General features: G+C 43.3%; 1 protein-coding gene, 1 long non-coding RNA gene and 1 pseudogene across 4 annotated transcripts in view; 1 reads left to right on the forward strand and 2 right to left on the reverse strand.

Moving 5' to 3' along the window:
• LOC148005993 (uncharacterized) overlaps window positions 1–15,990 on the reverse strand; it is a 1,435,680-nt gene that overhangs the window by 669,848 nt on the left and 749,842 nt on the right. The window lies entirely within an intron of this gene.
• Window positions 1–15,990, forward strand: part of Tesk2 (testis associated actin remodelling kinase 2) — an 86,132-nt gene that overhangs the window by 42,018 nt on the left and 28,124 nt on the right. Inside the window, 1 exon segment of one of the 2 annotated variants that reach the window (NM_133396.2) lies at window positions 11,042–11,090. The exons of the other annotated variant lie outside the window; for it this stretch is intronic. Coding sequence (NP_596887.1) covers window positions 11,042–11,090 — 49 coding nt within the window. 2 annotated transcript variants of the gene reach the window in all.
• Rps26l4 (ribosomal protein S26 like 4) lies at window positions 12,637–13,449 on the reverse strand (annotated as a pseudogene). The gene has a single exon (XR_015621070.1). The product of XR_015621070.1 is annotated as a ribosomal protein S26 like 4, transcript variant X2 (transcript).

Here is a 15,990-nt window from a genome sequence, read left to right on the forward strand (position 1 = left end):
CAGGGATACTGTGTACTCAGGAGGCCGGGGTGGGGGCATATCCAATTGAGGCCAGCCCAGGGGACTAGGGCATCTATCTACCCTTTCCCCTCCCCACCAACCCAAAAATGGATATAAGAAGAAATGGTTGGAGAAAAAAGTTGTGGTTTTAGCTGTGGAATAGTATTCTATGTGGACAAGATAGGGAGGTCTGTTATTTTCATTAGAAGCCATTTGACCCTCCCTAAGTGTGTCTGTCAGTGATGGGACATTTTAGAATGCTGTCACAACCATCCAGACCGCGCTGACAGTAGCCGAGGCTGTGTGATAGCACTTGAGATGGTAGTAGCTGGATTATCCGGTACTGAGTATCTGGATTAAACTTTGAAGTAAGGTTTCTCAGTGAGTTTGGGTGTGGGATATTAGTGCAAGGGATGGAGACGTCAAGGTTGACTCTTAGTAGTTTTATTTACTTGAACGGTTGGAAGAATTGCATCACCAGTAATAGCACTGAGGAAGATCTTAAAGGGAACAGATTTAGGAATGGGAGATCAGGAGATACAAAATGGCAGTTGGGTAAACAAATCTGGAATTTAAGGAGAGATTCAGAGCCTCTACAAATAGTGCAGCCTTTGTAATCTCCTTTTCTGACCTCTGAAGTAGCAATAAAGTACTGTGAGACCAGAGTGATGCTAGGATTCGGGGAAAGATGTGCGGGAACCACCCGAGGGGGCACTAAAGGATCCCTCGGTGGTTGAAAGCGTTGCTCTTGCTGAGGGGCGAGGTTTATGGCTGTGGGTGAGATCCCCAGCACTGCACAAGCCAGCCATGGTAGGGCAGGCAGGGAGTGGAGAAGGGTTAGGGGTCCACGACCACTCTCAGCTCTGCAGTGATTCTGGCCAGCCCAGGCTGGTGTCCTAAACTGCTCCAAATCCTCTTTCTGCATCGTCATCTTTTCTCTGAATCACTTGAAGGGATGACCATGCCTGTTTCTACAATTCTATTCCTTTTAGTCCCCCGAATGGTATGTAATGTATATGTAACAAGTAGTTAAAAAAAAAAAACTAACCCCCCAAAATGTGCCCGGCAAGCGAACAACTCAGCCATTTGTGCCTTCGTTTAAGCCACCTGTCTTCAGTTTCCTTACCTTTAAAATGGGAATAATAACATGTAGTGCCTATTAGTGTTTTTTTAGAGTTAAATGAGGTAATCTCTATGAAGTTTGTGTTTGACACTTTTTTTTTTCCGGAGCTGAGGACCGAACCCAGGGCCTACCACTGAACTAAATCCCCAACCCCGACACTTTTTTTTTTTTTTTTTAAATTTTGACATGGGGTCGTGCTTTGTAGCCCATGCTAGGCGTGACATTGAAACGCTCCTCAGTACTGGGTAACAGGCATAAACCCCCATGCTTTGTGCTTGACTTACCCTTACGTGCTCAACAGCGTTCTACATCAGCACTGGTTCTGTCTGACTTCCTTGAAGAACGGGTCAGTGTTTATTTCTGTAGCCCTTTTCTTTGTCTGGCTCTGGTGATGAGAAAAAATAGTTCTGGGGGGTACAACTCAGTAACTGGTTTGAACTCTGGAACCACAAAAAAGGGACCGGGTACATATGGACTAGATTGAAGTTATCTTTTTCTGTATAATTTTCTATTTTTGTGCCTGTATTTTTGTGGTATTATATTCATCCATTCGTCCATTCATTCATTAATTTTTGAGGCATTGGGCATTGTCTTCCAGTGAGAGAATCTGTCTCAAAGGAATGGATAGCATTTGTGGATGACTCCAGAGGATATCCTCTGATCTCCATGTGCACTTGCATATATTATCACCCAAACACGTATGTGGTCACATGCACAAGTATATGTACACATACATACATACATACATATATAGGCAAATCCTAGGCTGAGAGGGTAGAGGGTGGTGGCAGACATCTGTAATTCCAGCATTTGAGGTGTGAGGGGAGGAACATCGAGAATGTGAGGTCAGTGTGAGCCCACGCTACCCTACGGTGATGAGTGGAGAACTAACCTTGACTGAGCCAGCTCTGCTGAGTGTCAGCTGTGTGAGTTTTCCTTATGAATACTCAAGTCTAGGACCTTGCACAACCAGTTTTCCATGTTGTACTATAGCCAGAGCACATTTGAACTGTGTAGTAAACCTTTACCCAAGGGTATTACAGCCTTTTTTATAGATCTGGAGTCAGTATCTTCGGAGACGGGATCTGGGTCATTACCTCTCCCACCTCTTCCTCTTCCTTTTTGTTTTGTTTTTTTAGACAAGGTTTCTCTATGTAGCCCTGGCTGTAGACCAGGCTAGCCCTGAACTAGGAAATCTGCCTGCTCTCCTGGATTTAAAAATAGGCTGGAGAGATGGCTCAGTGGTTAAGAGCACTGACTGCTCTTCCAGAGGTCCTGAGTTCAAACCCCAACAACCACATGGTGGCTCACAACCATCTGTGATGGAATCCAATGCCCTCTTCTGGTCTGAAGATAGCTATAGTGTACTCATATATAATAAATAAATCTTTTTGAAAAAAAAATAGGGGTGGATGGAGAGATGCCTCAGCAGTGAAGAGTACTTGATGTTCTTCCAGAAGACCAAAGCCCAATTCCCAGTACCTTCTTGAAGGCTGACAGCTGTAACTCCAGGTCCAGGGCATCGGATGCCTTCTTCTGGCTGTTGTGGGCATCAGACATGCATGCAGTGCACAGCACATGTGATACACAGACATAGATGCAGGCAAAACACCCATATACATAGCATAAGTAATTTAAACTGTTTAAAAACTCAACAGTGGGCTGGGGAGCTGGCTTGGTGAAGAGCAGTGTCTGCTCTTCCAGAGGTCCTGAGTTCCATTCCCAGCACCCACATGGCGGCTCACCACTGTCTGCTACTCCAGTTCTAGGGAATCTGACACCCTGATGCACCAATGTACATAATATAAATCAATTATAATAAGAAAATTCAAAGTAACATAGCAGGTTGAGTCCTTGCCATTTTGTATCCATTCTTTTTTGTTTTAAATACCTTAATTATTCCTTGACAAAACATGCATATAATATATTTTGATCATATTCACCCCCTTGTATTGTATCATTCTAATAATGACTGTTGTGTTTGATTTTCCTCCTTTGAGAAATGTGTGTAGAATGTTAACCATCCCTCAATTTCAGCTTTTCTTTTTGCCTTGGAGAAGTTTCAGGATGTTTAGCCTAGGCTGGTGTTGAGTGTCATAATTCTGCTGCTTTTGCCTTTGGAATGTGGAGATTATAGGCAAGTAGCACCACGCCTAGCATGCAGTTTTAATTCTATCTGTAGCATTCATTCTTTCCCCTTACCTTACAACATTTACAGTTTCTAGGGATTAGAGTTTCGCTATCTCTTGGGGACTATTAGTCATCTACCTCAGCGTCTTATTAGGAAAACATTTTTGAGCTTGTTCCCTTGTGCTGCTGCTAACTCATAATTAAATATTAATAAAGCTTGGGCTGAGAGGTGACTCGGTTACTGAGTGCTGTCTGCTCCTGTAGAGGACCAGGCTTTGGTTTCCAGCACACACATGGAAGCCCACACTTGTCTCTAACTCCAGTTCCAGGGATCCATTCAATACCTTCTTTTAACCTCCACAGGCTCCTGCATGCATATGGTACACACATAACATGCACGTGCGTACACGCACACACACACACACACACACACACACACACACACACACGTGCGTACACACACACGTAAAGCTAAATTTCTTTCTATATCCTAACTGATGATGATCTTGGTCATTTCCCCCATTGGAGGCTTACAGGGCCTAGGAAAGTTCATGTCTTGGAATAAGAATTTTAAATTTTAGCCTGGCAGTGGTGACACATGACTTTAATCTAAGCGCTTGGGAGGCAGAGGCAGGCAGAGCCTGGATAACAGATTGAGTATCTGGGCTACACAGAGAAAACTCTCTCTGTCTTGAAAAAAATAATAATCATCATCATCATCATCATCATCATGACTGGAGAGATGGCTCAGTGGTTAAGAGCACTGATTGCTCGTGCCAAGGGCCTGAGTTCAAATCCCAGCAACCACACGGTGGCTCACAACCATCTGTAATGGGATCTGGTGCCCTCTTCTGGTGTGTCTGAAGACAATGACAGTGTACTCACATAGATACAATAAATGAATAAAATCTTAAAAAAGAAAAACAAAACAAGGGAATTTTTAATTTTAATTAAATTCAGTAATTACTAAACACTAACAGTGAACTACCATTTTGGGTGGGCTTAATTAGTGTAGTAAACAAGATCTCTTAACCTTAAAAGCATGTCTCTTATTCCTGTGCTGCTGTGGTGAGGTTGGCTGGAGGCAGGAGAGGTACTCTTTTTCTGCTAGCACAACCTCAAATTCCTCTACTGGATCTGCATCTGTTGATGGATAAAGAATGCTTAGCGGGCAATGTTGAGGAGTTCTGGGATAGGCCAAGGTGTGGCACCCTCTGCCCACATACCATGGTGATGACCAGCTGTGATTAAAACAGGAAAATGGCTATATCAGAAGGAAAAGTGAAGCAATCTGATGACCTAGACATCGTCTTCCACATACAGGACTCCTGACCTGGCACTCCTCGTGGTACAGTAAAAGAGCATGAGATAGAAGGTGGACCTACTAAGTTCTTCAGAAGAACTTCAAAAGAGTCATGCGTGTGTGTGAAGAGAAAGGGTAATTTTGATGAAAACATCAGAGAGATGGTTGAAATTACATCTGTGATTAGATACTGTGATAGCCAGCTTGGAAAGGCAGTTTTAGAGTGTGTGCGTGTGCATTTGCGTGTGCGTGTGTGTATGTGTCCACACGCGCATGTAACTGTGTCTGTGCCTGTGTGTGTGTCTGTGTGTAAGAGAATACTGGGATTAAAAGTAGAACCTTGAACATGATAAGCAATCTGCATCCCCAGCCTTCTTTTTTTAAAGGTTTATTTTTATGTATTTATTTTGTGTATGAAGGTTTGACTTACATATATGTCTGTGCACCACGTTCCTAGAGATACACAGAGACAGAAAACGCAGATGGTCATATATGTGCTGGGAAATGAACCCGGATCCTCTTGAAGAGCAGCTTGTGCTCTCAAGTGCTCTCCAGACCCAAGACTTCTCCCATTTTTTATTTCTATTTTGAAACCTAATCTCAGTAGGTTGTCTAGAATGGCCTTGAAATAACTCTATTCAGGTAGACCTTGAATTCACAATCCTCTCCCTGAGCTTTCTAAGCAGCCGGAATCACAGGCCTGTCCCACAGAGTTCAACCAATGTAAGAAACTTAGTGACATAGTATGTGGCCACACTTTAGCCCAGCAAATGCCACCTTTACTACATTAGCACTAGTCGGAGATTTTTGTTTTTCTTGTTTTTTTGAGACAGGGTCTCTTTATCCCTGGATGTCTTAAAACTTGATATGTAGATCAGGCTAGCCTCAAACTCAGCAGATTTACCTGCCTCTGAGTGGTGGGATTAAACAAATATACCACCACACCTGGCTTTTTTGGAGATGTTCTTAACTGAGTTAAAAGGTTGGTAGAATTTTTGAAAAGTAGGTTTCAAACATCCTTCTTCACGCAGCAGTGTGAAAGTATGAGAGCTTAGACTCTAAGCGGGAGTGGCAGGTTATATGGTCACAATAAAGAGTGCTGGTAGATGTGGTAGGAGATAAGGAAGGCTGGGCCAGGACACTCAGACCTTTTGTGTTCTTTGTGTTTGTTTATTATTTTTTCATTTTCTGGTCTTTAGAGACAGCATCTCATCTTGCCCTGGCTGACCTTGAACTTTCAATGGATCTGAGAATCCCTTAGAACTCTTGTCTTCTGAGTCCCCCTCCCACAGGCCAAGGCTGTGGGCATGTGCTGCCATGCCCTGCTCTCAGTACTGAGGAATGTGTTGAGGAGTTTGATCTGTAATCAGGGCTGGTAGAGCTTTCAATAACCAGGAGCTCAGTAAGGAGAGGGGCTGGCTTTGTTCATCCTTTATTTAATTAATTAAATTTATTTTATTTTTTATATGTTTATGCATTTTCCTAGCATGTGTGTATGCATGTTATTTTATGTGTTTGAGTGTTTTGCCTGCTTTTATGTAAATGTACCACATGTATGCAGTGTCCATAGAGGTCAGAAAAGGGCAGTGGATTCCTTATAACTGGACTTACAGATAATTGTGGTTCTGGGAACTGAACTCAGAACCTCTGGAAGAGCAGTTATTGGTCTTAACCTCTGAGCCATCTCTCCAGCTCCACTATGAAGTCTTTTAAAAGAATTAAGGTAGAGAGCAATTGGAGGAGACTTGATGTTGACCTCTGATCTCTGTGCACACGTAGAATAGTGTACCTGTACACACACACACACACACACACACACAGCCCAAAAAATAAGTAAATAAAAATGCCACAAGATTCTAATTCTCTTTTTTTTTTCTTTTCTTTTCTTTTTTTTTCGGAGCTGGGGACCGAACCCAGGGCCTTGAGCTTGCTAGGCAAGCGCTCTACCACTGAGCTAAATCCCCACCCCCCCCAATTCTCTTCTTGATATGAGTCAGTATGTAATATAAAACTGAAAATATCAAAGTTGAGCCATCACTAACTTTTAAGCACTTGCCTAAAAATAGACTCCCAAGGCCTGGAGTGATGGTGCATTCCTTCATTTCCAGCACTCAGGAGGCAGAGGCAGGCAGATCTCTGAGTTCAAGTCCAGCCTGGTCTACAGAGTGAGTTCCAGGACAGCCAGGGCTGCACGGAGAAACCCTGTCTTGAGAAAAAAAGAAAGAAAGAAAGAAAAAGGGACGGAGGGAAGAAAAGAACACACTTCCGTCTTGACTCGATTAAATGCTGGCTGACATGATTGAGGTGGGAGGCAACATTCAGAAGCTAGATGCATTGGCACAGGAGGAACGTGAGCTCTAGGTCATCCTCAGATACATTGTAAATTCAAGCCCAGGAGACCTTTTCGCGAAACAACAAACACAAAACAAAAAACTAAAACAAAGAGAAAGGGAGGAAGAAAGGCTCAGAATGAATCAGGAAGAGTGTGATTTTATTTAAGTGCCTCCTTTTTTGAAACTGGGTTTCACTGTGTAATCCACACTGACCTCAGACTTAACAGTCTTGCTGCCTTAGCCAAAGTACAAGCTAGTACATACTGCCATATTTAGTTTGCTTCTCAAATTTTAATGTGGAAATGAACTTGTGCGTAGAACAGGCTGGTCTTAGAGTTGGATGACCTTGAACTCAGATCTTCCTGCCTTTACCTTTTGGAGGCTGGTATTATAAGCATACACCACCACATATAGTTTGTGTATGCTAGGCAAGTGCTCTACCAATCAAACGACGTTCTCAGCCCTGTGACATGAATTTTAATGTTTCAGTGGTGGTCATCTGTGCAAGGAGTGAAACAGGAAAGGTCGGGAAGAAAAGCAAAGCTCCTAACTGTGATACAGTGATGCCAAGGGGGTTGGGAAAGAAAGCAGAAAATTGTCATATGATGTCTGTGCCTATGAATGTGCTCTGTGAATGGTAGATTATTAGTATTCTTTATAAATACTAATTAAATAAATCAAATAATCTTGGCTTCCCAGCCTAGTACCAGCCTGAAAATGTTGCTCCTTTCTTTCTCTTTATGCCTTTTGAGACAAGGTCTTAATAGATCGTGGTGTAAAATGCTCTTATAAAACATGTTTACTAATTTGGTGATTATTACTTCCTCTCACTTAGTAAGTGCTTATTCGGGGCACATTGTGTGTTCCACCCTGTCCGTGGGAGCAATGAGCTAGGATCTGTACTCTCTTAAAGAGATATTTATTGGTAGTATTAGTTCTGTGTATGGAAGCCAGAAGACAACTTTGTACAGTTGGTTCTCCTTACCTTTGTGTGGCTTCCCATGGTGGGACTCAGGCCATCAGGTGTCAAAGCAGGTGTTGTGCCTGTTAAGTCATCTGCCAAGCTCGAGGCCTGTACTTCTTTTTCTTTATTCTTAAATGGCTTTTTAAAAAATTTTTTCAGGGGCTGGGGATTTAGCTCAGTGGTACAGCGCTTACCTAGGAAGCGCAAGGCCCTGGGTTCGGTCCCCAGCTCCGAAAAAAAGAACCAAAAAAAAAAATTTTTTTTTCAATTTTTATCTTATGTGCATTGGTGTTTTGCTTGCATATACATCTGCGTGAGGGGGTTGGATCCCCTGGAACTGGAATCACAGGCAGGTGTGAGCTGACATATGGGTGCTGGAATTTGAGCCCTGGGTCCTCTGGAAAAGCAGCCAGTACTCTTAAGCACAAAGCCATCTCTCCAGCCAGCCCCACTTTTAATGTTTTTAAATGCTTGTTTACTTGCTCTGTGTGTGTGTGTGTGTGTGTGTGTGTGTGTGTGTGTGTGTGTGTGTGTGTGTGTGTGATCATTTCCTCTTTACAAGTGACTATAGAAATTAGGCAATGGTAACGCTCCTGTTTTGGGTGTGAAAACACACACAGTAATGATGATGGTGATGGTGGTGATGATGATAAGTAAGTAATGAGTAAAGAAGGAAATGTAAAATCAGAGGTCTTGAGTATGTGATGGAGTCAGTTGGGATCTGATTTCAGACTTAGATGATTTCAGTTGATGCCGACCAGCAGTTACTCAAAGGAGGAGGAACGTGCTGGCAGCACCGCGGAAAGGAAAAGGACGAGCTATTATGATAATAACGTAGGTTTGTCATGGGATCCTTTACAGAGAAGATGAAGTTTTAGCTGATCCTGGAAAGGTGACTTCAGTACCTGTCTCAGTCAGAGTCCTATTACTGTAAAGAGATAACATAACCAAGGCAGCTCTTACAGGAAAAGGCCTTTAATTGGGGGCTTGCTTACAGTTTCAGGGGCTTATTTAGTCCATTATCATCTAGTTATATCCTGATCTGTAGGCAGAGAGACAGAGACAGAGACGGAGACAGTTGAGAGAGTGCAGCTGGGCCTGGCATGGGCTTTTGAAACCTCAAAGCCCACTTCTTATGACACTCTTCTTCCAACAAGGCCACACCTTCTAATCTTTCTCAGATAGTACCACACCCTGGTAACTAAGTGTTCAAATATACAATCTGAAGGCTGTTATTATTTAAACCACTAAAAGTACATCCGTGTCATCTCAAAGAGGGCACCTAAACTATTAATAAATCCCTAGGTCATAAAAACCATTCATGCTACTCAATAAATCCTGGACTAATGGATGGCAGACACCATGCAAGGTACTAGAAAGGCAGAGATCCATAAAACTCTGAATTTTCTATCATGAAGAAAGCTGCCAGTTTCAGAAATGAATGAAATGAATGACAGAGTCAGGGCCTCCCACCTGTAATCCCAGCACCAGGGAAACTGAGGTAGGATGCCTTCGTGACTGGCTGAGTTCCAGGGCAAACCTGAGTTTTATAGTGAGACCTAGTCTCAAACTATATGTCCCCAGCATCCCTCTAATTATTTGCCTTTATACCATACTAGCTTTCTTTTAATTACTCTGGAAAGGATCAATGTGTTTGTTTATTTGTGAATTTGTGCTAGGAATTTGAAGCCAGGACCTTGTCTTTGCTGGGCCATTGCTCTACCACTGAGCTACAGCACCAGCCTTGGAATTGCCAAGGAAGCCGGGTGTCACGGTGCACACCTTTAATTACAGCAGAGGCAGGTGCGTCTCTGAGTCTGAGGCCAGCCTGGTGTATAGAGGGAGTTCCAGGACAGCCAAGGCTACACGGGGAGAAAAACTTGCCAAGGCAATCTCAAGCAAAGGGTTCCTATTTTGTTATTTTCCTTATCTTAGTTCGTAAATTCTGGGAAGGTGCTTCTAGGTGAGTGCTCAGCTCCCCCCCCCTCGCTCCCTCGCTCCCCCGCTGTTTTAAAGACTTGTTACCTCCCTCTTCACCACTGCACCATTGCCCTTTCCTCTAGGAACGCCTCAGCCAGACATTTATGTATCAGTTAGGATTCTTTAAAACTTTCAGAATTACATTTATGAGATGGATGGATGGATGGAGAGAGAGAGAGAGAGAGAGAGAGAGAGAGAGAGAGAGAGAGAGAGAACACTTGCTATGCATGGTACACGGAGGTCAGAGGATACTGTCTTAGTCAGGGTTTCTATTGTTGTGATGAAACACCATGATCAAAAAGCAAGCTGGGGAGGGCTGGGGATTTAGCTCAGTGGTAGAGCGCTTGCCTAGGAAGCGCAAGGCCCTGGGTTCGGTCCCCAGCTCCGAGACAAAAAAAAAAAAAAAAAAAAGCAAGCTGGGGAGGAAAGGGTTTATTTTATTTGGCTTACACTTCTGCATTGTAGTCCATCATTGATGGAAGCCAGAACAGGAACCTGGAGGCAGGACCTGATACAGAGACCATGAAGGGATGCTGCTTACTGCATTGCTCTCCATGACTTGCTCAGCCTGCTTTCTTAGAGAACCCAACCTGGGAATGGCACCACCCACAATGGGCCTGGCCTTTCCCAATCACTAATTACTAATCACTAATTAAGAAAGTGCCCTACATCTTATGGGGACACTTTCTCAATTAAGGACCCCACCTTTCAGATAAGTCTAGCTTGTATCAAGTTGACATAAGACTAGCCAGCATGGATACCCTGCAGGAATTAGTTCTCTCCTAACATCATGTGGATCCCAGGGGTTGAATTTAGGCCACTGAGCTTGGTGGCAAGTGCCTTTACATGCTGAGCCATCTTGCTGGCCTCAGTCTAGCATCTTTTTAAATGTATGTATGTATGTATGTATGTATGTATGTATGTATGTATGTATTATGTATGTATGTTTGGTTTTTCAAGACAGGGTTTCTCTGTGTAGCCCACGCTGGCCTTCAACTCAGAGATGGACCTGTCTCTGGCTCCCCAGTGCTGGGGTTAAAGGTGTGAGCTACCACTGCCTGGCTCAGTCTAGCATCGTATTCAAGATGGAGATGGTTTACAGGGCTTCACAAGTATTGCCTTGTTTCCTGTCCCTGGCTAACTCAACTGTTTTTTCCATATGGACCTCTGTTCATTTTGTTTGAAAGAAAATCTGTTTTGTCTTTCAGGTTCATGGGTGTGTGTGTACATCAAGGACAGTTGCATGCACTTACAGAGGTATGACTTCCATAAGTGTGCTGAAGTAGCTCCTTCCTTTGTTTCTGCATCTGTGATCTACTTTCTCTTGTTTAGAGTAAAAATGCATGTGCAATTACACATACATGAAAGTGGCAGTGAGTTTGTTTGTTGCCTTGGGATAACAGCCTTGGCACCTGCGTTCTAATATTCCCTCATGATATTTGGTGAGTGTCTGAGAGAACACAAGTGTTGCAGTGTAAAATTGATTCTTCTCTGGATTTCTTCTCCCTTCCAGGTGAAGGGGTGGCATGGCTTGACTGTAAGCCCTTTGCTGGCAACAGATTCACAGACACTGGGAAGTGTCTGCTGTAGTGATCTGGAATCACCTGCTCTGGTTTCCTGATCCTTCTTATTGTAGTCAGTGATACAGGTGGGTGGGGCATTGTGACGTGGTCACCTTGGAGGACCAAAGCATCTCTTAAAAGCTTCCCAAGGGGCTGGGGATTTAGCTCAGTGGTAGAGCGCTTACCTAGGAAGCGCAAAGCCCTGGGTTCGGTCCCCAGCTCAAAAAAAAAAAAAAAAAAAAAAAAAGCTTCCCAAATTCAGATACTAAGTTAGTAGCTGCAGAAAATGCTTGATTTCTTCTTGGAAACATTCCTGAGTCTGGATAGGTCCCGCTTATGTTCTGTGTTTTGTTGAGACAAGGTCTTGCTGTATAGCCTCAGCTGGTCTTGAACTAGAATTTCCTCTGCTTCAGCTTCTTTCGTATGCTGTCCCATGCCACCACACCAGGACCCACATCTGTATTTTTCTTTTCCAACATTCTTTTTTCTTTTTTTTTTTTTCGGAGCTGGGGACCGAACCCAGGGCCTTGCGCTTCCTAGGTAAGCGCTCTACCACTGAGCTAAATCTCCAGCCCCCTTTTCCAACATTCTTATCTGTGTGTCTCTCTGTGTGTGTGTGGCTACATGTGGACTGCAACTTCAGGTGGAATTCAGAGGACAACTTTCAGGGGTTGGTTCCCTCCTTAGACTATGTGGGCTTGAGGACTTCAACTCAGGTGCTTAGGCATGGTGGTAAGCATCATTAACCACTAAGCCATCTCATCAGCCTTGTCCGTCGGTCTGTCTGTCTGCTTCTATCCCTTTTCTCTGTTTTTGTTGTTTGTTTGTTTGTGTTTTTAGGCAGGGTTTCTCTGTATAGTCCTGGCACTCACTCTGTAGATCAGATTTTTTTTTTTATTTTTTACTTATTGTATCTGGCTGTCTGTCTGTGTCTGTACCATCATGGCTCAGGGACAACTTTGTGGAGTCACTTCTTCCCATGTTTGGAGGAATACTGAAAAATCAATCCCCCCTTCTCGCTTTCTTGCTTGCCCTTTCTTTCTTTCTTTTTTCCTTTCTTTCTTTCTTTCTTCCTTCCTTCCTTTCTTTCTTTCTTTCTTTCTTTCTTTCTTTCTTTCTTTTTCTTCCTTCTTTCTTTCTTTCTTTCTTTCTTCCTTCCTTTCTTTCTTTCTTTCTTTCTCTTTTAACGTATAACTTCAGTTTTATTTTTCCATGGTATTTTTCGTTCTGCCTTCATGAAATCACCTCTTTACATGGGCTTTGGTGGAGGTCGTGGTGCAGCGCCAGCAGGTCTGAATCGTGGTGGGGGTGTTCGGTCCTTCCGGGCCTCACAAGATCGATTCCTGACGACCTTGCTATGAATGGCACAGCTCACGCAGTAGTGCAGCTTGACATAGAGCTTGGGAAGCACATAAGTGTCAAAGACGCCTGCTTCAGATATGTCCCTGACTGCAGCGGCTTCTACAATGTTCCGAATGACAAACTTCTTAATGGCCTTATCCTTGGGCACGCACCGGGCGCAGTTTGTGCAGCAAATTGGTTGCACGTGGCTGTGGCCCTTTTTGGCACAACCGTTGTTTCTCCTTTTTTTGGTCATATTGGAGCTAAGACTAGGAAGAGCTCTCTCTCCCTTTCTATGTGTACAACTCGTGGGAGTCAGTTCTTTCCACATTGGTTCTAGAGATCGAACCACGGTCATTAAGGCTTGGTGGCAAGTCCCTTTACTTGCTGAGAAATCTTACTGTATTATTAAAAGCTCGCTCTTTGGGGGCTGGGGATTTAGCTCAGTGGTAGAGCGCTTACCTAGGAAGTGCAAGGCCCTGGGTTCGGTCCCCAGCTCCGAAAAAAAAAAAAAAAAAAAAAAAGAACCAAAAAGCTCGCTCTTTTTTTTATCCCCACCCCGCCCCCTAAAAGCTCTCTTAAAGAGAACCAACTCACACAAGTTGTCCTTTGATTCCACACATGTGCAGTAACACATGTGTGCAGTAACACATATGTGCAGTATCACATGTGTGCAGTAACACATGTGTGCAGTAACACACGCCATCTTTTAATATCACAAAATTAAAAAAAATTTCTAAGCCCCTTTAGTCCCAGTATTTGGGTGGCAGAGGCACTGAGATGGATCTCTATGAGTCCAAGAGTTTCAGGATAACCTGGGCTACCCAGAGAGACCCTGTCTCAATGCTCTCCACCCCACCCTAAAAAAGTTTCTTAGGCATTTAAGCTTGACAGTCTTTGCTCTAGAATATTTTCGCATTTCCCATCAAGCAATGAGTACCCAAGTGTAAAAATGAAGAAACTTAGGAAGGAAACTTGTTTAATGGAATTTGCAAGAGTGTTGGTTTCCTGTTGAGTGGGTACCTGGTAATTGTCTTTAATACCTTAAGAAAGAAGGTCCCACTTGCCCTGGGTATGTTCCTGTCTCTGTTACTGGAGAGACTTCAGTGTAGACTCTCAGGCCAGTCCCAGCACTGGAGGAGGCAGGCCTGGTCTACACAGTGAGTTCCAGGCCAGCCAGGACTACATAGTGAGACCCTATTTCAACAGAGAAAAAGAATATAGAATGTCTTGACGGAAGGAATTGTGAGGAAGAGCATGACTTTTGGCATCTGCCTGCCTAGGTTTGAGTCTATTTGTGCCTCTGTGGTTTTGTGTGTTAAGTGGAGATATTAATAGTTTTTTGCTATGAGGAACTGAGCCCTGGAGTATTTTACCTTAGGTAGGGAGGACGGTGCAGAGTGGGTGGAGAGGCAGGAAAAAGCTGGAGAGCTTGTTGGTCTAGAATGGAAAAGAAGAAGCTTCAAGGAGGAGGGAGTAATTAAATGTGACAAATGTTGCTGATGAAAGGGTGACCTACCTAGGACACTGAGAGAATGAGATATAAAATAGTCATTTACCACAGTGCCTTGCTTATAAAAATTGCTTAATGCCCACTAAGTGTTGACACTTTCATTTCCCACTGTGACATCTCTCCTTTGAATTCTGGTTTGGCATGGTTTTTCTTAGGTTTCCATTATTACATTATGCAAAGCTTTTCACTGAATTATAATGTAATAGAAGATACACACTTATGGAAAGTTTGGTTCATTAAATTTTTCCAAGTGCTTATGCTCAGAATTAGCTCCCAGATCTACAGAGATTTTCTGTCTATCTCTGTTTTGAGAAGTACATGTTCTTTCTTTTTTAACATAGTATTTTTTTTACTTATTCTTTGCGAGTTTCATAGCCTGCACCCCAATCCCACTACTTAGAGGTCGCTGGGCAAGGTGGCTGACACCACAATCCCAGCACATGGGAGGTGGGAACAAGAGGATGGAGGGTTCAGTCTTTTGGGATAGTTAACTTGGGAGATGTTTGTTTGGATGGATTGCTATGGGCTTCTGCGCTGCCTTGGTCAGACTTACATAATCTTTGAGCTTAAAGTGAAAGGAAACTCTATGGGTTCAGTGACCTAACTCATGCATTATTTATGAAAAGGAGCAGCTAGACCCCGATTCTAGTTTCGTGGTGTGCTGTGACACTGCCAGTTGTCTCTTCCTTCCCTTGTTTTTGTGTGGCCTAGTACAAAGTATCCTCTGTCCTGAATTGCCTTGAGTAGGATGCAAGGCTGCCAGTCGTCCTGTGGTAGGTTAACCCTGGCGGCAGAAGCATGTGTGTCTTTCAGCATGGGGCAGTCCTGGGGAGGCTACCGTGACCATGGTAAAGAAGACTACTAAGAATATCAATTATAGAACCCTCTGCGGTTCAGAGATCCCTAAAGGACTAGCCATGGTGAGCACAAATAACAACCTATGAGGAGAGGGCTGTGATACAGCTCTAGGGCAGAAGGCCCTAGGTTCAACCCCTAGTACCACCCCTCCCCCCCCAAAAACACCACCACCACAACCACAAAACTACAAAGGAAGAAGATCTCACTGTTCACGAAAAACACCTTGCTAGTCTATCTAAAATTCCAGAGCAGCGTGGTCTACACAGTGAATTCAGGCCAGTTAGAATTACACAGCAAGATTCTGTGTGAAGAAAGGAAACAGACAGATTGGGGACCCTTCAGACAAAAGCATGTGGAAGGGGTTCTGACTTTTTCTCATTCCCCAGTCTATCTTGCTAGTGTCTCTGTCTTTCCGTTTACATTTTTTCCCACTTTAACCTCCGGGATGTTATTGTATGCTTAGGTCCCTACTAATATTTTCTAGCTGGTTTCCCTGCCTCTTTTTTTGTTGTTGTTGTTTTTGTTTTTGTTTTTGTTGTTTTGACACAGGGTCTCACTATGGGGCTTTGGCTGCCCTGGAACTCACTATGTGTAGACCATACTAATTTATAACTCCAAGATCCATAATTCTATCTCCCTAGCAATGGGATTAAAGGTGTGAGCTACTATGCCTGGCTTTCTGTTTTTCTTGACTTCATTTTGATATGCCCAAATTGACTTCATCAGGAATAACTAATAGTTAAATGCTTCTGTTTCCAATTTATTTAGATTTCTGGACCATGTATAATCTGGTTTCAGAATATGATTCCCAGTTTAGTTAGGTGGGTGTTTTTGCTGTCTTCTATGTACTCTGATTTATAGGGCTTAGAAAGTTTGTATCTCT

Source organism: Rattus norvegicus, chromosome 5 (genome assembly GCF_021556685.1).
Source record: "Rattus norvegicus strain SHRSP/BbbUtx chromosome 5, alternate assembly SHRSP_T2T, whole genome shotgun sequence".
NCBI classification, from domain to species: Eukaryota; Metazoa; Chordata; class Mammalia; order Rodentia; family Muridae; genus Rattus; species Rattus norvegicus.